Raw genomic sequence first — 26312 nt, 5'->3', positions numbered from 1 at the left:
CAAATCAATTGCACAAACTGATAAAATATCATTATTTCTTCAGCACGTGATGTCGTTGCAAATCTGGCTGAAGACAAAATTTCAGATCTGAATGATTTCCAGTGGATTTCTCAGCTGAGATATTACTGGGAACAGGGAGAAGTAATAGTCCGAATGATTACAACTGAAGCCAGATATGGCTATGAGTACTTGGGCAATTCCCTGCGTTTGGTGATAACTCCACTGACTGACCGATGCTATAGGTAAAATCACCCTGCCTTAAAAAGAAAAACTTTCCATGACATATTTAGGACATTGGTTTGGTAAAAGTTGGAAGGGGAGAACCAGGGATGAAAGTAAACTGTATCCTCCAATGTTCATGTATTTTGTTTAAATATCAGGTTCAGAACTAGAATATCAGCAAGGCATAGGTTAGGAATCCACCTAGAGCAGGCAGTAAGCAGAAATAGGTAGCTGGGATGCAGGAATTGGTATCAGAGAGAAGGTACGTGATGTTAAAAAGAACAAGTGAGATCAGGTTTCAGGACCAGGGATATCTCCAATGCATCACAGATGTTGCTCTAACATAGGTTAGGAGCAGGTAGGAATGAGGAAGAAATTCAGTTCAGTTCACATTTAAAGTTGAGTCTATCAAATTCACACTTTCTGAGAACCAAAACACCGCCATCCTTTAAAATTCGCATGTATCTTAATTTTGCGATGCAGTTCTTCATTCCAAAGAATGTTTATGAATATGCATATATTAGGGGAAAGTGTGCAGAAAAATGAATATATTAATTTATATAACATACCAAAATTCATTATTTTAAGAAAAACTGCTTGAAAAAGGTGTGATTAGTCAAAACAGCATTCAAAAAGGTGTTAGGAGAAATTCACACTAAAATGCTGAAGTATTTTCATTTTTTCTTATGAAGGTATGCAGGTATGCAGAGAACTTGAATTTAAGACTGGAAAAACAAGAAAGAGAGAGAACTTACATTGGCAGATCCTTCCATCCCTAGTAGTAGTAAGGAACCTGTGGCCCTGCATATGTTGTTGGATTCCAACGCCTATCAGCCAGTTGTGGCCAGTTGTCACTGATGATGGGAGTTGTAATCCAGCAACATCTGGAGGGTAACATGTTTTCCACCCCTGATATCTGTATCTTTAGAGCTGAAAATATATGCTGTGCTGATTTCCCCTCCTCTCTGTGTCTTAGAACATTAATGGGAGCTCTGAAATTAAACCTGGGAGGTGCTCCAGAAGGACCTGCAGGGACTGGCAAAACTGAAACCACTAAAGATCTAGCGAAAGCACTGGCTAAGCAGGTATCAAAATAACCCTCATTTTGCTGATATGTGTTGGGTTGCCCAGCTCACCTGGGCCTCCCTATATGTGCCCCCCACAGGCAGGGGAGGGAGCGGGATCCATCCCATCTTCTGCTGGACCAGGCACTAGGGATGGAGGATAAATTTGATTCGGTCTATCAAATCTGCACAATATGAGAACCGAAACACTGCCATCTTTTGAAATTCACACTTATCTAAATTTTGTGATTCAGTTCTCAAACCAATGTTTACAAGAATGCATATTTTAGGAGAAAGTGTGCATACAGCTGAATGTATTCGTGAAAACAACATGCAAAACCTGTGTCATATTAGGAGAAATTGCTTGCAAAAATGTGCTCATTAGTCAAAACTGCATACAAAAAATACGTTTAGGTGAAATTAATGCTAAAACACTGAAGATTTTTCAGGAGGAATTAAAAAAATTCGCAAATTGCTACAGAAATGTGGAGAACTGAATTTAAGATTGGAAAAATGTGAAACAGAGAGAACCAAAATGAGCAAATCTTTCCATCCCTGATAAATAACAGTGTTGCTGTTCTTTTCTCTTTGTAAACTGCTAGAGTTGTAGCTCAGATTGCCATCTTCTCTAGCAGGGTGCTTATGCCTTTAATAGCTGCATGATGCGCCGAGCAGACAAAGTGTCTTGCACTATGCAAATGCAATGATGGCAAAAACTTGAATTTCTGCATCACAAGTGTTGTGGGCACAACAGCTACACCAAGAAGAAAATAAATGCTTGACAACGTTACTGCAAGGAACAATTTGCAACAACTTAAAATAATTGAACAATGTCCTGTGTAATTTGTTTTAGTGTGTGGTCTTCAATTGCTCTGACGGTCTTGATTACAAAGCCATGGGCAAATTCTTTAAAGGACTGGCACAGGCTGGAGCTTGGGCCTGCTTTGATGAGTTCAACAGAATTGAGGTAACGATTTGCCTCCATATCCAGTGTTCAGGCTGTGAGTGCTGTTGCTTCGGTAGCCAAAACTACACCACCCACCCACGAGTAGGAGTTATTAGTAGGCTTGGGAAACCTCAAGATATGCATTTTTAAAAAAATCTAAGGGGAAATCCCAAAATAGCCCAATGAGAACTAAGTATGTTCAGGGGCTACAGAATGCTGACCAAATATTGTGGGAGGTAGAATGGAATATTGTCAAGGAGTGTGTGTGTGTGTGCATGTTTTAATCTGAAGTATTATTTTCTTTTATTTCATTGTTAGGTTGAAGTGCTCTCTGTAGTGGCGCAGCAGATCCTCAGTATCCAACAGGCTATTATTCGAAAGCTGAGAACGTTTATCTTTGAAGGCACAGAAATTTCACTTAATCCAACCTGTGCAGTATTCATCACTATGAATCCTGGATATGCTGGTCGGGCAGAACTTCCTGATAACTTGAAGGTAAATTGTTCTCCTTTGGCAAAGCTGAAAACCTATGGGATGCTGGGCAATGCCTGAAGAAAATGAACCTAGAGCAGGCATTAAGGAGAAATAGATAGCTGGGATGCAGGAATCAGTACTGGGGAGAAGCAGGATTCAAAAGAACAAGTGGGATCAGGTTTCAGGACCAGGGATAGCTCCCAAGGATCACAGATGTTGCTCTGACAAATGCATGTAAAGGGGTAAAGTGTGTAGAAAGGGCCTGCACCTGATGATATATGGTTTCTCCTGGCCTTGCCCACAGCATCCATGTGCAGAGGCTTTCCTGGGTTCTGGAACCCTGTGTGGTTGAGGGGAAGGGCCATAGCTCAATGGTAGAAAATCTGCCTTGCATGTAGAAGGTCCCAGGTTCAGTCCCCAGCATCTCCAGGAGAGACTCCCTACCTGAAACCTTGAATAGCTGCTGCAAGTCAGTGTAGACAGTACTGAGCTAGATGGACCAATGGTCTGACTCAGTGTATGCCAGCTTCCTCTGTTCCTTTACATGTAGACGTTTGCATGCAAATAAATACCTTTCTGCCTCAGACATCTATGCAAATAAGAAACATTGTTTTATATAAACCACTTAGGGGTTTGTTTAAGCTATAAATACAGATAAATAAATAACCACCAGGGATGGAAGGAGCTGTGTGTCGTTATCTTTTTTTTGGGGGGGGAGCAGGCATGACACTACAACCTTTCTATACTTTCCTGCAAGTAATGTGTGAAGGAGGCTAAAGTGCAGGTTCACAAGCAGGCCTACTGTGAGCTCAGCTGATGTAAAGAACCATTACCAGCATCAATGAGTCACGGTGGCTTGTTTGGTGCCTGGAAACCAAAATGTACTTCTTCCCTAGTGCAAGGAATGTGCCTATATGCTTGCTAAGGAAAGGAGCTTCAAGGGACAGCTCTGTCGTTCAGAGCTGTCATGGCACTGCGGAATGGCCTTGTTGCCTTCCCAGTTAGACATTTGAGGGAACATGCCATACAAGATGAAGTGATCCACTTTGGGCAGCATCATGAGATGGGTGGAGAATTGGTGCTAGCCTTTTTTTCAACAACAACAACAACAATGTACAAGCAGCTCAGGTATCAGCAGGTGCTCAATACAAGAGGCGGTCTTGTGCGGGCCAAGCTGTATCTGTTTGGAACCACCAAATTCTGTGTATCAGTCCATTTAAAATGGATTCCACCTTCACCCCTACTCATTACTAGACAGATCCTGGCAAGCCTAATTTTTATTTCTTAGCTAATTAATTCTGAAGTCATAGGCTCACAAGTAATATCACTCAACCACTACATCCCTGAAGAACAAACATACCTGATGCTCTTTGTTTTGAGAATGCACTGTGTATCTATTTTTAATTTATTTTTTCTGTACTTCTTTAGGCTTTATTCCGTACTGTAGCCATGATGGTCCCAGATTATGCTTTGATTGGGGAAATTTCACTTTATTCAATGGGATTTCTTGACTCCAGAAGGTAAGTTAGGGTGCAGTCTAACTCACCTTTCCACTGGACTGAGGTGAGTTGGATGCTGTTGGATGCCGCTAGCCTGGCTGACAGAAGGCCAGCGGAATCCTCAGAAATGGGGTGTTCCAAAAGGCTGGTGGAGTAAAAAACTAGTAATGAGCCTCTATGGGGAGCACTTCCTCCTCAGGAGGTCAATTTGTGGGAGCTGGTGCTTCCTGGCCAGCTCATGCATGTGGCTGCTGATGGAGCTGGTGTTCAGCTGGGCCGGCAGCTCCTGAACAGGAGGAGGATCCTGTGGAGGTTTCCACCGGCTCCTCCTCCACCAGCCCCCCTTCCACCGGCTCCCCAGAATTTTTTGTTTTGTTAGTCAGTTTTCATATATTACTCTGAGTCTCTCAGAAATACTTTACTGTATTTTATTTCTCAGGTTAGTGTTTATGTGCCTTCAGATGCGTGTAACATCAACTGTGTTGTTAAAATATAGCAAAAGGAGCCTTTATAGTTGACTTTGAAATACTTTTGATGGTTTACTAATTGTGCCATGTTGCTACTAGGGCTATGCCGAAATTTCATGGGTGAAAATTTGTAAGTGAATGTTCTTCAGAAGATCCCTCAAACTCTCTTTTTTGTGTTTTATTCCACCCACGGAATGAGGCCAGCAGCACTCTGCTGAATGCGGAGGTCCCTGTTCCACCTGCTGAACATGCAGCCAGGCAGAAGCACCACCGTTGGGATCCTACCAGCAGTAGCATGCGAAAAGCTCCCCAAAGGAGTGTTGCGGGAGCAGGGCAGGGGAGCTGGACCATCTGAGGATCCACTGCAACCCTGGCATGCCCACTGCAGTTGCTAGACAGCATTGGGCCTAATTCAGGCTTGCTCGCGTTTTGCCTGCTCTTTCCACCTTTTGCCCTGGAAGGTGTGAATGATGAGGCTGTGGATGCGCTGGTGGCTTCACCACTCCATCATGCCCTGCTGTTGCCCAGCATGAATGAATGAATGAATCTTTATTTTTACCCCGCCCTTTTTCCAAAACTGGAACTCAGGGCAGCTTACAAATAAAAACTACACATAGGTAAAAAACATACAAAAATATACAATTAAAATAGAATTAAACTATTTGTGACATTAAAACCATGAAACATACACTTAAGATACTAAGACAATTTAAAACATTAAGAACAGCAGGGCTTTGGATTGTCTAGCCTGCCAATATTGTCCCCAAAGTAAGAGGAAAAACCTGTCATTTGAATCATTCCTCCACCTTTTATAAACTTTCTTGGTTTTTTCCATTTTAAACATTCAGATTTTTATATATGTAGACATTTTATCAATTTTCCATTGTGTTTGCTGCCCATAAATTGTACCATATTATAATCTTCCACAGCCTTGCCCAGAAAATTGTTGCCACCTATCGTCTTTGCTCTGAACAGTTATCATCGCAACATCATTATGACTATGGGATGCGTGCAGTGAAATCAGTCCTGACAGCCGCAGGGAACTTAAAACTAAAGTACCCAGATGAAAACGAAAGTGTATTGTTGCTTAGGGCTCTGCTGGATGTCAACTTAGCTAAATTCTTGGCACAAGATGTTCCTCTGTTTCAGGTAAGATAATGGGTGAAGTCTTTTAGAGGCTGAAAACACTAGCCGCTACTATATGAATGCAGAAAGGCAAATATGGATGAGAGTGTCATGACTGACTAAGAAGAAAGAGTTGTTTCATTCGTTTAGAACAGCTTGAAACATCTTTATGTACAGTCAGATGTTCTGGTCCTAAATTACATAATAATAATATTTAATTTGTTTGTCGCCTATCTGGCAGATAGCCACTCTAGGCGACGTACATTAAATTGGGATAAAATACACTAGTATCAAATGCATTTTCTCCTTTCATTTCACAGGGAATCATATCTGATTTATTTCCTGGTGTTGTTCTTCCACAACCGGATTATGAGCTCTTCATTCAGGCACTGAACAGCAATATCCAAAAAATGAATCTACAGCCAGTTCCATGGTTTATTGGGAAAATTATTCAGGTTTCTTTAGTTTGAATATTTACACATTGGAAAGATGTATGATGGAATGGAGAGGAGGGAAGTGGATCTGGCCAGCAGGCCAAATCCTTACCCCCACCCCCACCACTGCTGGCCAACTTTGACAGGTGGGTGTGGCCACTCACCTGTCACTCACCTGATGTCATAAGGATATCAACTGGCCCTTTGCTTATATGATTTGAAATCAAACTACACAGGCAAAGGTACAGTGCTGTTCAAGCATGGACGAACAGCTGGCCATGAATGTTTGTGTAGCCCTGTGCCTTTGCAAGCACTGCCAATCATGGTGTCACTTGTAAAGGTACAGGGAATGAGGTGCTCCTTTCAGTTCATGCCACTTTCCTCATTGAAATGTCTCCCTCCAAACTGCTATTAACTCCATGGCTGTGTGTGTGTGTGTAATCAATCTACTGTATATTGTAGAGGTGGGGAACCTGGTGACCTCCAGATGTTGCTGGCTTCCCAACTCCCATCAGTGCCCAACAGCATGGCCAATGGTCAGGGAAGGTGGGAGTTGTGGTCCAACAATTTCTGGAGGATCACAGGTTAGCCACCCTAGCTGTATTGTGTCCCCTACTTGGGACAATAAGAGCTTGGGTGTGTGATTCTGGACAGGAAAATGACATGAGGTAAAAAGATAGGCCATTTCTCCACACTAATACCCCTACTCAGATCAATATCGGGCAAATGTTGCACATAGGACCACAGCCTCTTCCAAGATGGTGCTTGCTACAACAAGGATGTCCAGGCTATGGTCTGAAGGCACATCAGGCCAGCTCCATGCTGAAGCTAAGCAGGGTCAGGCCTGGTCAGTGCCTGCATGGGAGACCGCCTGGAAACCATATGTAAGCCACCTTGGGTTTCAATCATGAGAGAAAGGCAGGGTATAAATGTAATAAGTAAATAAATAAATAAAATAAGGATGTGCATTGCCTGAGCTAGAATGCTTTGCCTTAGAACGATTGCTCCCTCCCCGAGTGCTAATTGATGGATTAATCGACCAAGATTTCTTTAAGTTGGCAACATTTCTATTTTACCTTTTAACTAAAGACTGCTAAGATCACATCCTGAATCTTCCATGGCACCTCTGCTTTGTCCCTGACATGCCACTATGGTAGAGCACGGTACCATATATACTAATAGTGGTGCTGAGCTATGATGGCTATATAGCTACATGGCGCTATGTAAAAATAAGTGGTAAGGTATCTGCGGGAGAAACTACGGAGGCAGCCCCCCCCCAAAAAAACCAGCCTATTAGAGCTGAGCATGCTCAGTAGTAATAGAATGCAGAGGGCCTGTTGTTGGAAGAATGGAAAACTGGGAGTGGAATGGAATGGAGTAACCTGAAAGAAGGCATGGATGCTTAGCTGGAAAACTGAACAAAAACGATCCATTCTGGCCTGCTTCGCACAGCACAGTCAGCCGAACTATGGCTTACTGAGACTGCACACATGTGTTGTTTCCTGGAGAGGAACTCGTGCCTGCTTTGCCCTATCTCAGTTGTTTTAGCCCAGCATGGCAGCTAAGCCTGGACTTAGCATGTCATTGGAAACCTCTGGATTGTGGTTAAGGTCTATCCTCTTTAACCACGATCCATATCCTTGGCTACAGATTGTGGTTAAGGAGAAGAGACCTTAACCATGACCCCCGGTTTAGATGACATGCCACGCTAAGAGGAGCAAAGTGGATGCGAACTCCTCTGTGGGAACTAACACATTTGTGCAGCCCTGGAAAGCCATAGTTTGACTCACCATGACCTGCAAACCAGTCCACATTACATTTTGTTGCAGTTCCCATTTGGCCTCAGTTGATTTCCCTTTCCTGGTTCCTTGACTTTGACTTAAGGGTCTGCCTTCCATATTTGCACAGTTCCTATGAAACTGGGCCACTTACGGCTCAAAATGCTTTGGGGTTTTGTTTTCTGTTGACTACATTCCTGCCTTCACCCTTCAGTGGATGCCTCACACTCTTCAAGACAGAAATGAAACTCACTTCATGTTAAAAATTTATTTGTGCCGTGTATTTTTGCCAGCACTCATGTCATTGGTACAGATTTATGAAATGATGATGGTTCGTCACGGCTATATGATTGTCGGGGAACCGATGGGAGGAAAAACCTGCGCCTACAAAGTGCTTGCTGCAGCTCTTGGGGATTTGAGCCAAGGTACATATCAATTTTAATTCTACCCAATAGCTTCTTAATTTAAAAATGAGCGTTGTCTTCTTTTTCATCTGTAGCAGCCTTCCCCAATCTGGAGTCCTCCAGATGTTTTCGACTGCAACTAGCTACTAGTTGCCAATTAGCTATCAGGCTATGTTCAATGTGGTTGGTACTGGTATACAAAAACCTGTACAGCTTGGGACTATGATACCTAAATATCACCTCACCTATCCAGTCCATTGTTGCACTCTGCAGAAGAGAGTCTCCTGCAGATACCATTTCATCATGAGATCCCTTCCATAAGCTATAGGAATTGGGCCATTAGTGTGGTGGCACCAACCCTTTGGAACCCCCCTGCTCCCTGTCATCTCTATTGGCCATCTCTATTGTTTTGTCAACTGTTGAAGGCCTTCCTATTTCAACAGACCTTTTAAGTTGAGACTTTTATTCCACTCTACATCTTTATTGGTTTTGAATTTATTTTTATATGCATGAAATGGTTTTAGTTTTTTATATGAAATCGTTTTATATATTTTTCATTACTGATGTTTTAACCGTTAAATTGCTTTAAGTTGTTTCATAGGCAGCAATTAATAAATGAAAGGCTGATCTTGATAGAGGAAACTTACATCTTGAGTTATTTTTATTATTGTTATTTGCCTGTAGCCTTGGGTTGTTGGGGAGCAGAGATGTGGATAATGAAGGTTATAAGTACCTAAATAATCAACTGCTAATGTTGTTTTTTCTGCTGTGCACAACAGAGGAGAATTTGAATAGCCTCGAAGACTAAACTAAAAGCTTCCACTGGCAGGAACAGGCCTCTGTTAATCCAAATCTTGAATGAATAGGCAGTTAAATCACTTAACACCCTTTGTTACGCCAAAACTATGCTTTTCTTCCCAGTGTTCTAACAGTGTTGGAGAACTGAAACCTTTTAGGCATGATTTCCTCAGCTTACCACCTGCCCCTCAGAACTTCTTCTGTCTCCTCTCTTGCCTTCTCACCTTCCCTGTCTTTTTTCTTCCATGCCAATCTGCTACTAGACTATGTTCAAGGTTCTTGTGTTAATTCACAAAGTGCTCAGGAACTTGGGCCCAAAGTACCATAAGGACCCATTGGAATAAATGTACTGAAGTTAGCCATGTCCATTAACTTCAGTGGGTCTACTCTAAGTAGGACTAGCAATGGGTACAACCCACAGTCATTTGCTCACTTTCCCATCTCTTCTTTATATGAATTCCACTAGATAGCTGTGGAGGGTTTCTCCCAGAGCCTGGCGTATGACACCTACTTTGTCCTGAGAAACAGCTTTGGAAGAACAAGGATTTAAAGTATTAATATCTGCCGGTGATTTTGCATTCTGACTAATCAGAGATAAGGTTGGGTGAATTTGTCAGTTTCAGATTCTCTCGGTTTCTCACTTTTCCAATCTTAAGTTCAGTTTTCTGCATTTCCATATCAGATTGTTCAAAATACGCATGAAAATTCATTGGTATTTTTGTGCAAATTTCTTCTAACATGCACATGCTTGTGTGCAATTTTGCCTGTGGACATTTTTGCTGAGCAATTTCCCCTAATATAATGCATTTGTGTTATTTTCATCAATATTTGCGTTTTTATGGGCACTGGGGCTGGCTTGTGCAGCTGTGGCAAGCTGAGCAGGCCCTAGCCAGCTGGAGAGGACTAGCCTCAGAGGGAGGCAACGGTAAACCCCCTCTGAACACCGCTTACCATGAAAACCCTATTCATAGGGTAGCCATAAGTCGGGATCGACTTGAAGGCAGTCCATTTCCATTTCACTCCCGTATATGCATTTTTGTACATATCATTTGGCTGAAGAATGGCATTGCAGAATTCAGAGAATTTTGAAGGACAGCTGTGTTTCAGAAAGTGCGGATTAGGTAGATCCACTTCTAAATGCAAAAACTGAGTTTCTCCCCCATCCCAAATCAGAGATACTACTGTCCTTGGTGTTTTTTTGGTCTTAGAAACATCAATGGAGGAATCTGCAGTTGAATACAGAATTATTAATCCCAAAGCTATCACCATGGGGCAGTTGTATGGGTGTTTTGACCCCGTGAGCCACGAATGGACTGATGGCATTCTTGCAAACACCTTTAGAGAACAAGCTTGCTCTACCACAGAGGACAGGAAGTGGATTATCTTTGATGGTCCAGTAGATGCTGTTTGGATAGAGAACATGAACACAGTGCTAGACGACAACAAAAAGGTAAGGGCTGCAACCGTGGGGCATTTGTTTATTGCAACTGGATAATTCATTGCGAGATCATTTATTTTAAAATCACAAATAGAATAAACTACATAATTTGCTTTAAGACAGCAAACAACCTCATTTATATGGAAGTAAGCCCCACTGAATTCAGTAGACATAATTACAATCGTGCAGTTATAAACTTTTTTTAAAAAGTAAGAAACTGTATCTGTAGAAGTGAGATTGAGGATCTGTGTTGATATTTATATCATTGTTGTATCACAGAGGAAAATTGATATTGATATTCATCATCGCCATCAGTAATAATAATAATAATTTGTATTTATTGCTTTTGACAAAATAGCCTCTGTGCATCTTACAAGACAGAAGATCACAATACACTTGACTGCTCCCTCGCGTCAGTTCTTCAGAAACTAGTTTTCTTAACAACTCCTTATACTATCCACAATGAGATTTTGTTGTATATAACTGCTGTAATAATGTTATGTTACAACCTATGGTCATATAGTCTGCAATTACTCAAATAGTTCTTTGGATCTTGGCCTTCTGTCTTTTTAAAATGTGTGTGTGCGAGTGTGTATAAACTGTGATTAATCTAAACCAGAATCTTCCAACACAGCCATGTTGGAAGAGAGAATGAGGGGCTTGTCCTTGTAATGCTAAATCATGGCTAAGCATTACATGCAACCCTTTCATTATGTTTTGCTCTCAAGTATTCAAGCATCAGAAGAAACAAATGAAAGAACGAGGTTCACTCTTACAAAATGTCACTTTCCTTCATGTGAGTGCCTGTAAAATGATTGCTTCAAAGATGGAAAATGTACGTGCTGAATCAAAAATCCAGTTATTTTTTTTAAAGGTGCCATCAACAAGAAGTATTAGTGGAAGTGTAGCTTGCTGTGCATGAATCTTTTGCTGTTAATGTTTTACTCCCAATATAATTATTTACGTGTGAATGAAACTCTTAAGTGACACATGTTGCAATAGTGCAAGTACATGACTGAGCAAAATGATTAGTAATTCTGTCACACTATCTACCGCACACATGACTGAACTATGGTTACATTATGTTTTCATTCTAGCTGTGCTTAATGAGTGGTGAAATCATTCAGATGAGTTCAAAAATGAGCCTAATCTTTGAGCCAGAAGATCTGGAACAAGCATCTCCAGCAACTGTCAGCAGGTAATTTTTGCAACAGCAAAATAGCAAAGCTAATAGCAGCTTTGGATATATATGACTGGGTGATTAATCTGGATGTCCTCTGTGGGACCCATCCAAGCCTGCAGTTTTATATCTGTAATATGAGATTCTGCAGTAGAAGGAACTGCTAGTGGTCAAACTCAGTCTTTTTGTTAATGGCCCTAGCCAAGTCTCTTAAACATATTTTTACATGACTCAAGAGTTGGCCAAGAACAGGTGTGTTGCCATAGAAAAAAAACTAGCTAATGATGTTTCCAGAAGGAGGGAGCAAGCCTTCCACATCTGGCTGGAGGCTACTACATCCTAGGTTTAGATGAATAAAAGGCCAGAGGCTAGTTTTGCCTGGTCTTGTCTGGAACTGAGAGCTGGGAAGACACAGAGGCTTGACATGCTCTCTGGCTGAGTCCACAGCTATGGCTTTGACCCCCCCCCAAAAAAATCTAATGGGGAAGCAAGACCTGTTGAAGTGGTAATGCTGAGAGTCCTTCCATCATTCTCAGCCTGTATATATGTGTAAATAAAACCATATATCACAAACGCACAGCAATGACCTTCATTCCAAGGAAACCAGATCCAAGGAATGTGTTGGCACCCTCTTTCACCAGAGATTGGGATGCACGTAAATCTGTGTGTGTCTGTAAGAAAACCACATAGAGAGAAGAGTTAAACACTCTGATAATGGAGAGAGAGGTCCGCCTTTGGAAAGACAGAGACCTGGCCTCACAGGCTGCAAAAAGGTCCACAGCTTAGTCCCCCTCCAAAGTCAAAGAGGAGGTGTTCTGGTTCTCCCATGTAGGGATGTGGGGAAGATTTGATTCAGTTCATGTTTAAAAGTGAACCTTCATTTACACTTTCTGAAACAATACAAGAACCAAAACACAGCTAACCTTTGAAATCCTTAGTCCGGGAGGTGCAGATCAGGTCAGTTCACAACTAAATTCACAGAAATCAAATTCTTCAAGCATCCCCAATCATGCTGACCAGTTCCGGAGGTGGGAACAACGTTATTCTCTTAGAACAGGCATAAAGATTCTTGTGGTGCCTTAACAACTAGCAGATTTATTGTGTTAGATGTTTTTGTGAGGCTACTTTGCTACTGTGTCAGTGAGGATAACGTGAAGTTTTCTTCTGCCACAATAAATCTGCTAGGTTCTTAAAGTGCCCAAAGACTCTTTTCTGAATCATCTGAAGGCTGAGTCAACTTGCATAAGTTATTCTCTCTTACTACAAGCAAAATGGTGCAACTAAACTGTTAATTCTTCCAGGTGTGGCATGATCTACATGGAACCTCATCAGTTAGGCTGGAAGCCTCTGAAGGATTCTTACATGAATACATTGCCTCCAAACTTGCAAGATGTACACAGAGAACTGGTGTGCAAGCCTAGTTTCATTTTAAAATAAAAATAACATGAAAACAAAAGGGGGAATCAAATTAGTGCCCTTTGGGGGTGTACAGACATACCAACTGTATATGGTGAGCTCATTTGCAATCTGTGTAGATGCAAATCCAGAACATAATAAGAGCCTGCTGGATCAAGTCAATGGCCCATCTAATCCAGCATCCTGCTCTCACATTAGCCAACCAAATGCCTGTGAGGAACCGGCAACCAGGACCTGAGCACAACAGCACTCTCCCCTCCTGCAGTTTCCAGCAACTGGTGTTCAGAAGCAGACTGCCTTCAACAGTGGGGGTATCATTTACATAGGAATGCAATACATCTCGTAATAGTGGGGAAGACTGACCAGGTGACCTGTGTTCTTGCTCAGTCTGTTGTCCAGGTGCTAACTGTTGATGGGCATCCCCGCTCTCTGTTCTTAGGGTTATATTTAACTTTCAACTGGGCTTGGGCTGGACAGCTCCTCTCATATAGAGGACTGCCTTCTGTATAGTAAGACACATGACACCTTACACTTTACCCACAATTTCTATACAGTCAGTGACCATTCCAGAAGCAGCTCAGCTGGTGGGGCGGGGCCCTAACACTAGCATCCCAGTAGCGGTGTCACTGCCACTTACCAGGAGGTGGAGGGGTGAGGCAGTGGAGAGGTCATTGGAGGGCCCAATTCAAGGTGTTGGTGTTAACCTTTAAATCCCTATACGGTCTCGGCCCAGTTTACCTGAAGGAGCGCCTCCAGTACCACAAATTAAGCCGCCCGACCAGATCAGCCACGCAGGGCCTTCTCTCAGTCCCACCAATGAAAACAGCTAGGCTGGTGGGGACTAGAGAGAGGGCATTTTCAGTGGCGGCCCCCACTCTCTGGAACTCCCTCCCGTTCGATCTTCGCCATGCCCCTTCCCTGGATACATTTCGCCGAGCCTTAAAAACTTGGCTCTTTGGACAGGCCTTCGGGATTTCTGGGGTGGGCTAATTTTTCTGTGATTGCTTTATAATTATTCATTGATTGCCCTAAATGATTTTATACTGCTGCATTAGTGTTGACTGCATTGTATTCTATTTTGTATTATATTGTATTTTATTGAATTTTAATGTGTACGTCACCTAGAGTGGCTCTGGCCAGATAGGCGACACAAAAATTAAATTTATTATTATTATTATTAGTGTGGGTCAATGGAAGGTGGTGGCTCTGACATCAGTGGGGCACCACAGCACCTTGGACAGCTCCTTGAAAGTCTGGACTAAAACCACTGACACTGGAGCCACCAGCCTCCATTGGTGTAAGTGCATCAGTGAAGTCAACTTGGCACTCCTGATGGGGCACCTGAACTGCACTCCTCGCCACCTCACCCCTCCTGGTAAGCATCAGAGACACCACTGCTGAGAGGCTAGAGTTACATCCCCATCTGCTGCGCTGCTTCTGGTCCATTCACAACAGAGTTATTACAATTATATTTATTAGTTGCTTTTTTTTAAAAAAAGAGCTCATATATATATATACATTGCCTGCTAGCTAAAAACAGGTAGCATGCCTCACTGGAGAAAGCATTCCACAAAAGGGGAGCCACCACTGAGAAGGCCTCATCCTTGTGTTGCCACCCTCTGCACCTCCCTCAGAGTGGAGCGCACAGAGAAGTGCCTCAGATGACAAACACAGGGTTGGGGAGGGTGCATGTGAGGGAAGAGCTGTTGTCTAGGTAACTGAGGGAGACATAGTCACTCTAGCTTTGTTATGCTACTCTACCCCCTGTACTAGAAGGGCTGGCCCAGTATTGGGCCGAGTGAAGCAACAAGTTCAGGCAGCAGGTCCTAGAGAGAGCAGGGAGCACCAGCAAAATGTTGGAGATCAAAGCGGTGTGTGCCATGCAGCCTGCCCTGCACCTTCTAAGTGAGCCTGCTGCCCTTGGATGCAGTAGAGGGTGCTGTCCTATTGCTGGTGCTGAAGTAAGATTCGGCTGCCAGCCCAATGGGCTTCTGTACATGGAATGGGACTGGGGAGGTGCCATCTTCTTTGCTTCAGGCAGAAGAATGTCATAGGCATTCTGCATGTTGGCTGTTGGCAAACTATTATCATTGGTGATAATGACACAACTTCTGCTGCATTTAAAAGCCACTTACTGTTTTTCAACTTGCAGATTGATGACTTGTTTATGTGGCTACTTCATCCTTGTTTGGAATTCATTCGCCATCATTGCAGGGTCATAGTCCAGACATCGCCCATCCATCTCAGCCATACCATGATGACACTGTTCACGACTTTGCTCGGTAAGGAACCTGTGAGCCCAACTACCCCTGTGAGCGGAACAACTACTCTTGTTGTCCCTATTCATTTGTGTCCTGGAAAGGTATGGAAGTGTCATTGAACAAGCCTATGTTGAGCTGTGTTCTGGTTAAATTGCAAAGCACACCAGTATATGTAATCAAAGAAGCCAATGGGAAGCTTGACAAGTGTTTGTAACTAGAGGTGGATTGTTTCCCAAACGTCTTCATTCCAGTCTGGGTGTTGTGTGTCTTGGCCACAAATGTTTCCCATTCTTGCTTGCCCTGAATAAAAATAAATAAATGATCTGCCCTTTCTCGATTCTGAAAAAAAAAATCCGGGTTTCCCCCTAGTATTCCATCCATTTTAAGCAGAGCTGCACCAGTTAATCAATTACCAGCTATTAGATTAACAGTGTGGCTCTTTACACGATTACTCAGAAGGAAGTCCCACTGAGTTCTGTGAGCTTTATTATTATTAGATCTATTATCCATCCTTCACCAGATGGTCCCAGGGTGGGTTACAACAATACAAAATACAATATTAAAAACAGTTGAAAACAAATTACAGTCAGAACTAAAAAATGGAAATGGACTGCCTTCAAGTCGATCCCGACTTATGGCAACCCTATGAATAGGGTTTCCACGCTAAGCGGTATTCAGAGGGGGTTTACCATTGCCTCCCTCTGAGGCTAGTCCTCCCCAGCTGGCGAGGGCCTGCTCAGCTTGCCACAGCTGCACTGGTTATATTATCTCTAGTCACTGGGATTCAAGTACATACCAGAGATTTAAGTTTGTGCCACTGAAGTGGATTAAAGCACTCTGTTGCCCTGGCACAAATCCAGTTAGAAAGAAAAACAGTCTTTTTATGGTTCAGAAAGTGATGGGGATTAACAAATGATTAACAGAGAGACTTATAAACCCCATACAAGCAAATCAGGATGAATTCTCATTATCATATAACCTCCCTGCAAACAAATCAGGACATATGCTTAATAATGACCGGGTATAGTCTAGCCACTGTGTAAGATTTGTGCAAACAAATCAGGATCAATGCTCAATAAACAGGTTGTCTCGAGGAGCCTTCTGATCCCTACTCAAGTTCTTGACCATGGCTTTCATCTGGGAACAGTCTTTATCAACTCTTATTAATTTTGTTTTATAGATGAAATAAGGAGTTCCAATGAAGAAGAGACAGAGACCATGTCCAGCCAGCAGATCACCCTGTGGCTGCAGGGACTGTTCCTTTTTGCCTTGGTTTGGACCATTGGTGGCACCATCAATGCAGAGGGCAGGAAAAAATTTGACCATTTTTACCGTGAACTTTTGATGGGAATAGATGATAGACACCCACGTCCCAAAAGTGTGAAGCTAACCAAAAACAATATATTTCCAGACAGAGGTCAGTTTATGCATACATATCCTTATGCAGATTTTAAAATTGATTTAGTTTTTATGCTATGAAGTGTTGAAAAAGGAAGAAGATGGCCCTCGAACCACCTTGTCAGCATTTTTGTTGGGTTGTCAGACCTGTTTGTGTATTGGTTTACAGATTGTGTGGACTAATCATCATATCTTAGTTCTGATCCTGGGGCCAAAATCTGGGCAAAATAAGATTCACTGCCAAACACAGAGTGAATCTGAATCCTCCAATAACTCTACCTGTGAGTGCATCTCTCAGCCAAGGGATTTGTTTTCAGTTCCAGAACTGAGAGGACCAAAACTGACAGATCTTTCCATCCCTAGTTCACACACGAATCCATTTTGGGGCATTCCCCCCGCTGTCCAGTTTTCTTCATATTAACAGCCTAATTTGAAAGGGGGGGGAAGTTGTTACTATTGTCACACAATTGGAGATAGAAATTCTTGATGAGCTTCTGCTCTGCCTGCTGCCCCCACCCTACCATAGTCAAGATTCTGGAACACTTGAATTATTTCTGTTTGGCTAGAAAGCATGCAGAGAAACCTCTCCAAACATTATAATCTGAAATAACATCTAAAGCCAGTTGTGCTGTGTTGAAGTGAGCTTTCCTGATGGTCTTTTCCTCCTCGACCAGGGAGTGTGTACGACTTTTATTTTCATAAGCAAGCCGGTGGACAGTGGAACATGTGGACAGAATACATAACGAAGGAAGAGCAAACAATCTCTCCTGGCACAAAGGTAAAACGTCCACATTTAATGCCTCCTAATTGCTCAGGCTGCTCTTATCCAATTGGCCGGGCCAGTATCAAGGGTCGGCATGGTCAGGCACTTGCCAAGGACCATACCCCAGCAGAGGGCTCACCAGTACGTCCCCTAGACCTGCTTCCCCTTGTCCAGTGGTGGCTGGTGCCCATTGGGACTGGTAGGTGGAGGGCAGGGAGCCCAAACACTAAGTGGAGTCAGAGCCCATGGCAGGCAGAGCCAACTCATTCCAGTTTTGTCCCCATGCTCCTCCCTGCTGAGTTCAACAAGGGGCAACACTGAGGGCAGAGACCCACTTGCAGTTGTGCTGCCTTCAGTGCATCTCCAGCTCTGTTTTCTGAAGTTGGAGACACACTATGCTAATCGAACTCTGCCCCCTTTTACCCCAAAACCTGGGGAAATGCAGCTCTAGTGCATTTCTCTGTGAAACCAGCTTCACACAGAAATCAAAACTGTTTGGTAGATGAACTCTGTGGTGTGTCCAATGACAATGCTTTGCTGTAGGTTGGACAGAGACAGCGACTGCCTCAACACTTTGCTGTGGGTGGTCTTAAAAGGTCTGAGATAAGCAGTGGGGAAGGGAGATGTGTGCAGCCATGGGCAAATGCTTTTTGAACCAAGGCCAGAGAAAACAGTCTGACTGCTTTCGAAGCAGCTAGAGTGTCTGCAGCCTGAGACTAAGGAGGAGGAATCTGACAGCATATGCCACCCCCTGGATTGGTTGTAAGAAAGAAGGTAGGCAAGTGAGTCTGCCTGAAGGCAGATTGAGGCTGGATGGGCAGTGGCCCCCATTTGCCCAAATGGACCAGCCTCCTGTGCCCTTGTCACCATTGTCACCATTGCCTCTTGCTCCGACCCAAAGGGGATGGGCATACAAACAACAGCGGTGGTGAGGAAGAGGAGGAGCCACCATTGCCTGCTCTCCCGTTGGCTCTGCCTGTCAAGCGAGCTGGTGGCAGCAGCGATGGATCAGAGGAGAACAGCGCCTGGCAACAATGGCAGGGAGTGGGTAGCCTCTAAGAAGGAGGAGGATACTGATGGCATCCGATTTATCTCTTGAAATTTAGCATGGATCTAGAATGTTATAGTGACTTTCCATTGTGCATTTTTTTATGGAAGTGCCCGAGTTCAGTTTTCAAGCTCTTCAGGAGAAAAAAACAGACAGACCCTGATATTAAAAAAGAGATGTATATGGGTGATGGGGATTGTCTCATAGTGCAAAAGGACTCACGTCCTGGCATCTCCAGTTATAAAGGTATCTGGGGGCTTTGAGGGTCACAGCCAACTGGTGTAGAGATTGTGCAAGGTGTGTTCTTTACTCTTGCGCCCCTGCCCAACCTAATCTCTTCACAACAGGTCTCAGAGCTTATCGTCCCAACCATGGAAACAGCCAGGCAGACTTTTTTCCTAAAAACATATGTGGAGCATGAAGTTCCAATGCTGTTCGTGGGACCCACCGGCACAGGGAAATCAGCAATCACCAACAGCTTTCTGATCCACCTTCCAAAGACAAAGTACACCCCCAACTTCATCAATTTCTCTGCCAGAACCACAGCAAATCAGACCCAGGATATTATTATGTCAAAACTGGACAGGAGGAGAAAGGGGCTTTTTGGCCCCACAGCAGGGAAGAAGGCCATTGTGTTTGTGGGTAAGATTGTGCCTTATGCATTTTCATTACGACACGCTGCGGTTTAAAAGCCTGCTCTTCCAACTACAACCTAATGCCTTTCACAAAAAGAAATGCAGAACATAGAAAAAGTGTGGCATGGGGCGGTGAGTTAACTTTTTCCTCCATGTGCTGTTTTCCTGCTGAAAAATCAGCCCCGGGTGCTGCTTTTTGCAGGGAAGAGCATCTTTGGTGTGAAAATGCAAGCAGTTTGATTGAGAAGGGCTCTTCTGATTGTCTGCTGAATGTTCCATATAAATCTTGATTGATTTTATTCTCACAAAATAGGCAGGATGTATGTTGGGAATCATTTAGATTGCTAGCTGTATGATCCTGCGCATGTCTACTTAAATGTAAGCCCCATAAAGTTCAGTGGGACTTTAGTGTGTATGTGGGATTGCAGCTTGATTACCTGTTTTGACTGACTGACTTTGGTCAGGTGGCAAAGGAAGGAGTTCAGATTCTGCAGGACTTTATAGAGACCATATTATAGGGGTTCATCAGTGATGAAAGGGTTGAACACCATGAATCTAAAGGTGGGAGTTCACCAACTTAAAAGAGTTGGGAGAGTAAATTACAGAAGAGTTTTATGGTGTATGGAAATAGCGCGGTTATTCTGAGCTTCTGGTAAGAGTGGAGAACTTCAATTTAGTTTGCATTTAAAGGCAAACATACATAATTCACACTCTCCAGAACAATACACAGAGCCATCCTTTGCAATTCGCACTTCTCTGAATTTTGCAGTGCAGTTCTCCAGCGAAGCAACATGTACAAACATGCATGTACTGGGCTAAAGTGTGCATAGCACTCTTAACAAACTACACTTCCCAGGATTCTCTTGGGAAAATCCATACAAATAACAAACAAAAATGCATTATGTTAGGAGAAATTGCTTTGCAAAAATGTGCATATTAGGCAAAATTGTATATAAAATGTGTGTATTAGGAAAAATGTGCAGTAAGAATGCTGACGAATTTTCAGAAGGCCTTTTTTTAAAAAAATAATTGCATACTGATGTGGAAATATGGAGGACTCAGCTTAAAATTGAAAAAATGAGAAACTGAGAGAAGTCAAAATTGTCAAATTTGCCCAATCCTAGCTGCTGGTTTAGTTAGATGCTGGACTTCTGGAAATCTCTGGCTTGCTTCTGTTCTCTCTCTGACAATCTTTTGTTTGCTTGCTTGTCTAATGGAAACAAGGTAGGGTGTTCTTTGTCTTATGAAAACAACTGTATCAATATTCTTCCTAGATGATTTAAACATGCCAGCCAAGGAGGTGTATGGAGCCCAGCCACCTATAGAACTCCTTAGACAGTGGATTGATCATGGCCACTGGTATGACAAGAAAGACACATCAAGACTCGATATTGTTGATGTTCTGTTTCTTTCAGCAATGGGACCACCAGGTGGTGGAAGGAATGATATTACAGGTATGACATTTGCTTAAATACAATAGGATTTCATCACTCCGAACAGCGAACTCAGCTGGTGAGTGCCAACAGGACTGTAGCCAAGAAGGGCCACTGAGAAAGAACAGGGAGGTATTAAGATGCTTGGGAGAACCCTGAGTTTTGCCGAAGTACAATTTTTGTAAAAAAATAAATACTGAAAGTGGAAAAATACACCCAAAATGCTGTGTAATGAGAACTGGACATGCTCATTAGCCAGGGAATGTTGAGCATAAGTTGGGGAAAATGGAAAATTGGGAGGAAGGAGTGGGCCACCCTGTTCATAGTATCCTGAAGAAGGGCATGGCTGGCTGGAAACCTGAACAGGAGCCCTCATTAGAAGGTGAGGATACACTGCAGCATCTTCTTCCCTCTAATTTCTGTTATGTAGATTTGTACAAATGAGCAGAGATCTTCAGCGGTCTGAGATGCGCGTGTGCCAGTGTGTGCATTTACCTAAGTGGCAGGCTTTTACCCTGCATTAGGATAACTGAGACTTAAGACTTAGTAAAATAAGAAAAGCTACTTTATTTATAGAAATACATAGTAGATAGGAAAGGCATACTTAGTCCTAACTAACTAACTAAGTTGGAGGTGCAATGCCCAGACTTCCAGGAGTGCAGTCATTTGAAGATTGTCCTTCTCCAGCCTCGGGATGCTCGTCTTAAGTGTTGATTCTCCAGCCATTGTTTCCTATCTTTTGTTCTGCTTTTCTTTGTCTAGCCTAGTCTCCTTTTTCAATCTCTTTGTAAATCACACACAGTATTTAGCCTTTTTAGCTTTTAGGCACAACTTGCAATTCAACTTCGCTTACTGGGCCAGCCATAAACCTTTCTTATGTAAATTAGTATAGATAGTAGCAGAGATTGTCAATGGTCTGAAATGCGTGTGTGCCAGTGTGTGTGTTTACCTAAGTGGAAGGCTTTTACCCTGCATGTAGATCACCTGAGACTTAATACTTAGTAAAATAAGAAAAGCTACTTTATTTATAGAAATACATAGTGGATAGGAAAGGCATACCTAGTTCTAACTAAGTTGGAGGTGCAATGCCCAGATGTGGGAGTTGCCCTCATGGCTCAGGAGAGAGAGCAAAGACAAAGATGTCTCCTGTCTCTCGGACAGTCGAAGAAGAGAAGAAGAAAAGGGCGGAAGGAGGAGAGGCAAGTAAGCTTCCCTAAGCATATCAGTCTAATGACGGAAGGAAGTCAGTCAGAGCATCACAGGTAAAGGTAGTCAACCTAGCCATCTGGAGGACCTTAACTTGATCTCCCTTCTGGAACATAAACAAAAGAACAAAACAGGAGTTGCTCTTACCCCACTTCCAACAATTTCAAACTCAGGTGGTTGAGCGCCAATCAGTTTGGAAGCAAAATGGATGCACCTCAAAATTATAGCTCTGTTGAAGGGTCTCTTAAAAAACTCTCAGCATTCTTAACAAACTACACTTCCCAGGATTCTTTGGGGGAAATCCATGATTTAAATTGGTATGAGAAGGCTTTAAATGTACGGTGTGAATGTGACCATAGTCCAATGTTCACCAGCAAATTAAAAGATCTACCTAAGGTCATTCAGAAAGAATGGCAAACTGCATTGAAACTTGATTCTTGTCTTCCTTTGTGTCGTACAGGGCGTTTCACGCGACACTTGAACCTTGTTTCCATCAGTGCTTTTGATGATGAGATTTTAAACAAGATTTTCACTTCCATTGTTGACTGGCACTTCAGCAAAGGGTTTGAGGCATCATTCTTAAGGTAAGTGTCCCCTCTGCAAGGCGCACGCCTCATGAGTTCCTTCTTCAAGATAGCACAACTTTTTCCAAGCTCTTCTGGCCACCATCTCCTACTGCCACTTCTGTTGCTATATAATACTGTTGTGAGTTTGTTATCTGAGTGCCAGTAGGATTTTACCTTAAGCAACCCCTGCTTTGGAATAAGGGGGTTGATAAAAAGAATGTTAAATGTTTCTTCATGGCTAACAACATAGGAAGCTGCCATTTGTCCATCTAACTCAACAACGTCTATACTGACTTGCAACAGCTCTCCAGGGCTTCAGGTAGAGATAGGATCCATTAGCTGGTGTTGGTTAACCTAACAGGCCAGTATCAATTTGAGTTCATTCTTTGTCCACTAGATACTGTTGTTAATAATCTGTTTTTCCCCTTGCAAAAATATGGGTATTAATATCAATACTTTGAAAGGGAATATCAGCAAAATTATTGTTCCTACTATCAATATTTTAGTGGCAGACTTTTTAAATAAAAAAAAAATCCACAGAAAAATGCTACATAAAAATCCGATCTGCAAGAATAGAGAAAAAATGAATTAATGGGAAATTTGGTACCAAAGCTGAACTGGTTGGCATTCTAGCACTTCCCTAGTTTCAGGCAGAGGTCTTTCCCAGCCCTCACTGTAAAGCATAGGTCCTACCACTGAACTGTGAAGAGGGATGGTTTCATTTTGTATTTAAAGATGAAGCCACCTAATTCACCCTCTCCGAAACAATAAGTGAATCGACATGCAGCCATCCTTCTGAATTTGCTCTTCTCCCAAATTGCGCAGTGCAGTGCTCCAGCCAAGTAATGTGTTCATAAATACCAGGGTAAAGTGTTCATTAAAATGCCTATGTTTGTGGCAATAACATGCAAAAATGCATTGTATCAGGGAAAATTCTTGCAAAAATGTGTGTTAGGAGAAATGTGCCTGAATGTGCCCACAAATGATGATTTTTTATGAGGACTCTAAAAAAAAACACCACAGTGTGATGTGGAAATGTAGAGAACTGGATTTAAGATTGGAAAAATAAGATGCTGAAATGGACAGATTTGCTCATCCCTAGCTATGACTACAGCTCTTCCCTGTGGCAGTCAAAGTGAGAGAACAAGTGTGGGGTGTGGGGTGTGGGGGTGGAATTAAAGGCTCAAGTTTGCATTCAATATTTTTGTTCCTTTTCAAAGGCTTGGCAAAATGCTGGTCCATGCTACCATGAACATTTACAAAATGGCTGTGGAAAATTTCCTCCCGACTCCTTCAAAATCTCACTACATCTTTAACCTGCGTGATTTCTCCCGGGTGATCAGAGGAGTGCTGTTGTGCCCTCATACCCATTTGCAGGTATGCTACATTTGCTATTATTTCAACAACAGGCACATCATTAGCACCACTATAATACTAAGTGTTTATATTGCACTTTTGGTTTCTAAGCGCTTCACATGCACGGTCACCTTGCAATCATTATTACAACCTTGTAAGTTAGGTATTTTATCATCTTATTGAAGATTGGGGGGGTTGACGTTGAGGCTGAGCAAGTGTGGCTTACCTAAGACCATCAAGAGAATTTGTGCTAGAGGTGAGTTTTGACGTAGAGATTTCCTGATCTGCAGCTTGGTTTCAGGGCTAGTATGCACCCAGCTGCTGAATCTCCAGCTATACTTTCCCCTCTAATTTCCATAGAAAAAGTGGCTCAAATTATCTGCATGTAGGGATCAAACCTTTTCTTCTGCAAAGGCTAGAGCTGATCCAGTCTAAAGTTCTGTACATTTCATAGACTCATAGAATCATAGAGTTGGAAGGGGACTGTAAGGCCATTGAGTCCAACCCCCTGTTCAATGCAGGAATCCAAGTTAAAGCATACCCGACAGGTGGCTTTTCCCACATTTGCTTTTTTTCCCATTTGCAGTCATGGCTTCTCACAAAGAACCCTGGGAAATGTAGTTTATGAAGCGTACTGAGACTTGTTAGGAGACCCCTATTCCCCTCAGAGCTACATTCCAGAGTGGTTTGTCAGTCCCTCTTCCAAGAGAACGCTTTAGTGCTGCCACACTAAAAGATCAGTTTCATAACAAGTGTGAAATGAGTATTATATGGCATCTGTAACAATGCCAGTTCCACAGATTGAAATGGTCAAGCGGGCGCATATGGAGTAAGCTCTAGAAACTGATTCACTGATTAAATTCTTGTTTGTTCGCTTCCTCCTGCCAGCAGCCAAGAAAAATCAGGTTCCTAGTACGTGTGTGAATTAGGGATGGGTGAGAATGTCAATTCAGTTCACATTCCAAGCTGAATTATTAAATTCACACTTTCTAAAACACTATGAGAACTGAAACACAGTCATCCTTTGAAATTTGCACTTATTTGAATTTTGCAATGCAGTTCACCGACCAATGTTTACAAAAAGGCACATGTTAGGGGAAAGTGTACATAAAAATGAATACATGCATGAAAATAACAAACAAAAATGCATAATATTAGGAGAAATGGCTTGCAAAAATGTGTACATTAGTCAACACTGCCTACAAAAATGTGTTTATTAGGAGAAATTTGCACTAAAATGCTGGAGAATTTTCATGAGGTTTTTTTTTTAAATTGCAAATTGGTGCAGAAATGTGGAAAACTGAATTTAAGATTGGAAAAATCTTCAGGACCTAGTACTGAACTCATAACTATTAAATTTTGTTACAAAGGTTTTAAAATAGTAGAATGGACTCTACTGTTCTGTTATTCTACATGGAACCAATGACCTAGGGAGGCAGTGGGCTCTCCAACACTGGAGGCATTCAAGGGGCTGCTGGACAGCCCCCTGTCAGATATGCTGTAAGTAGGATTCCTGCACTAAGCAGGGGATTGGACTCGATGACCTTATAGGCCCCTTCCAACTCTATGATTCTGTGATTCTATCACAATGAGAAACTGAGAGAACTGAAATTGACAGATCTTTCCATCCCTAGTGTGAATATGTTTATATCTGTTTCCAAACAAGCAACAATATATTTTCTGTGTTTCCTCCTTTCTTTGATAGGATGGAGAGAAACTGATAAGGCTTTGGATTCATGAAGTTTATCGCGTCTTCTATGACCGGTTAATAGATGCAGAAGACAGGGAGGTGTTTTTTAACATGGTGAAAGAAACAACTTCTGACTGCTTCAAACAAAGCGTTGATAAGGTAAGCTGGTCCTTAAGCAGAGAGAGAGAGAGAGAGAGAGTTTGAATTCAGGGAAAACAGTGACATATATTTATGGCAATATGAGATCTCTATTGTGCTGGGCTGAAATGCCCACCTCCAAACATGCCAGTTCTTTAGGGTGCAAAAGTGGAGGAGGAATTTTGGCAATTTTCTGGGGTTGGGGGAAATTTCAGAGGTGGAACTCCAGTAACATTCACTGCTTTTTCTCTGGTCTGTTGGTCTGATTTCTGCCATTTTTCTTTACCCAGAATGTCCCTTGGAATGATGCTACGTTGATCAACCGATCAATCAATAAATAACATCATAACTGATAAATTATATGTTTTAGTTTAGAAAATAAGACAAGCAAGGGGGACGTGATAGAGGTGTATAAATTATGCATGGTGTGGAGAAAGTGGATAGAGATACTCATGATACTCTAACCTGGGGCCTTCCACCAAAGCTGAATGGTGGGAGATTCAGGACAGGCAAATAGTTAAACTATGGAATTTGCTATACAAGATGCAATGATGCCCATCATCTTGGATGGCT

The 26312-nt window shown here is 42.4% G+C and overlaps 1 protein-coding gene across 1 annotated transcript in view; it reads left to right on the top strand.

Moving 5' to 3' along the window:
- The window catches only part of DNAH3 (dynein axonemal heavy chain 3), a 110994-nt gene that overhangs the window by 57420 nt on the left and 27262 nt on the right, over positions 1-26312 (top strand). Inside the window, exons 29-47 of the mRNA XM_061600426.1 lie at positions 44-242; positions 1199-1307; positions 2140-2253; positions 2551-2727; positions 4135-4226; positions 5602-5821; positions 6118-6252; positions 8323-8434; positions 10420-10661; positions 11747-11847; positions 13131-13236; positions 15398-15527; positions 16687-16923; positions 17579-17682; positions 19063-19357; positions 20625-20804; positions 22450-22573; positions 23776-23932; positions 25617-25760. Of these exons, the coding sequence (XP_061456410.1) occupies positions 44-242; positions 1199-1307; positions 2140-2253; positions 2551-2727; positions 4135-4226; positions 5602-5821; positions 6118-6252; positions 8323-8434; positions 10420-10661; positions 11747-11847; positions 13131-13236; positions 15398-15527; positions 16687-16923; positions 17579-17682; positions 19063-19357; positions 20625-20804; positions 22450-22573; positions 23776-23932; positions 25617-25760 (2978 nt within the window). The remainder of the gene's footprint in view (positions 1-43; positions 243-1198; positions 1308-2139; positions 2254-2550; positions 2728-4134; positions 4227-5601; positions 5822-6117; positions 6253-8322; positions 8435-10419; positions 10662-11746; positions 11848-13130; positions 13237-15397; positions 15528-16686; positions 16924-17578; positions 17683-19062; positions 19358-20624; positions 20805-22449; positions 22574-23775; positions 23933-25616; positions 25761-26312) is intronic.

This window comes from Rhineura floridana, chromosome 17 (assembly GCF_030035675.1).
Source record: "Rhineura floridana isolate rRhiFlo1 chromosome 17, rRhiFlo1.hap2, whole genome shotgun sequence".
Classification (NCBI taxonomy): Eukaryota; Metazoa; Chordata; class Lepidosauria; order Squamata; family Rhineuridae; genus Rhineura; species Rhineura floridana.
Note: the sequence above shows the minus strand (reverse complement) of the source record. Positions and strands in the feature narration are given on the sequence as shown.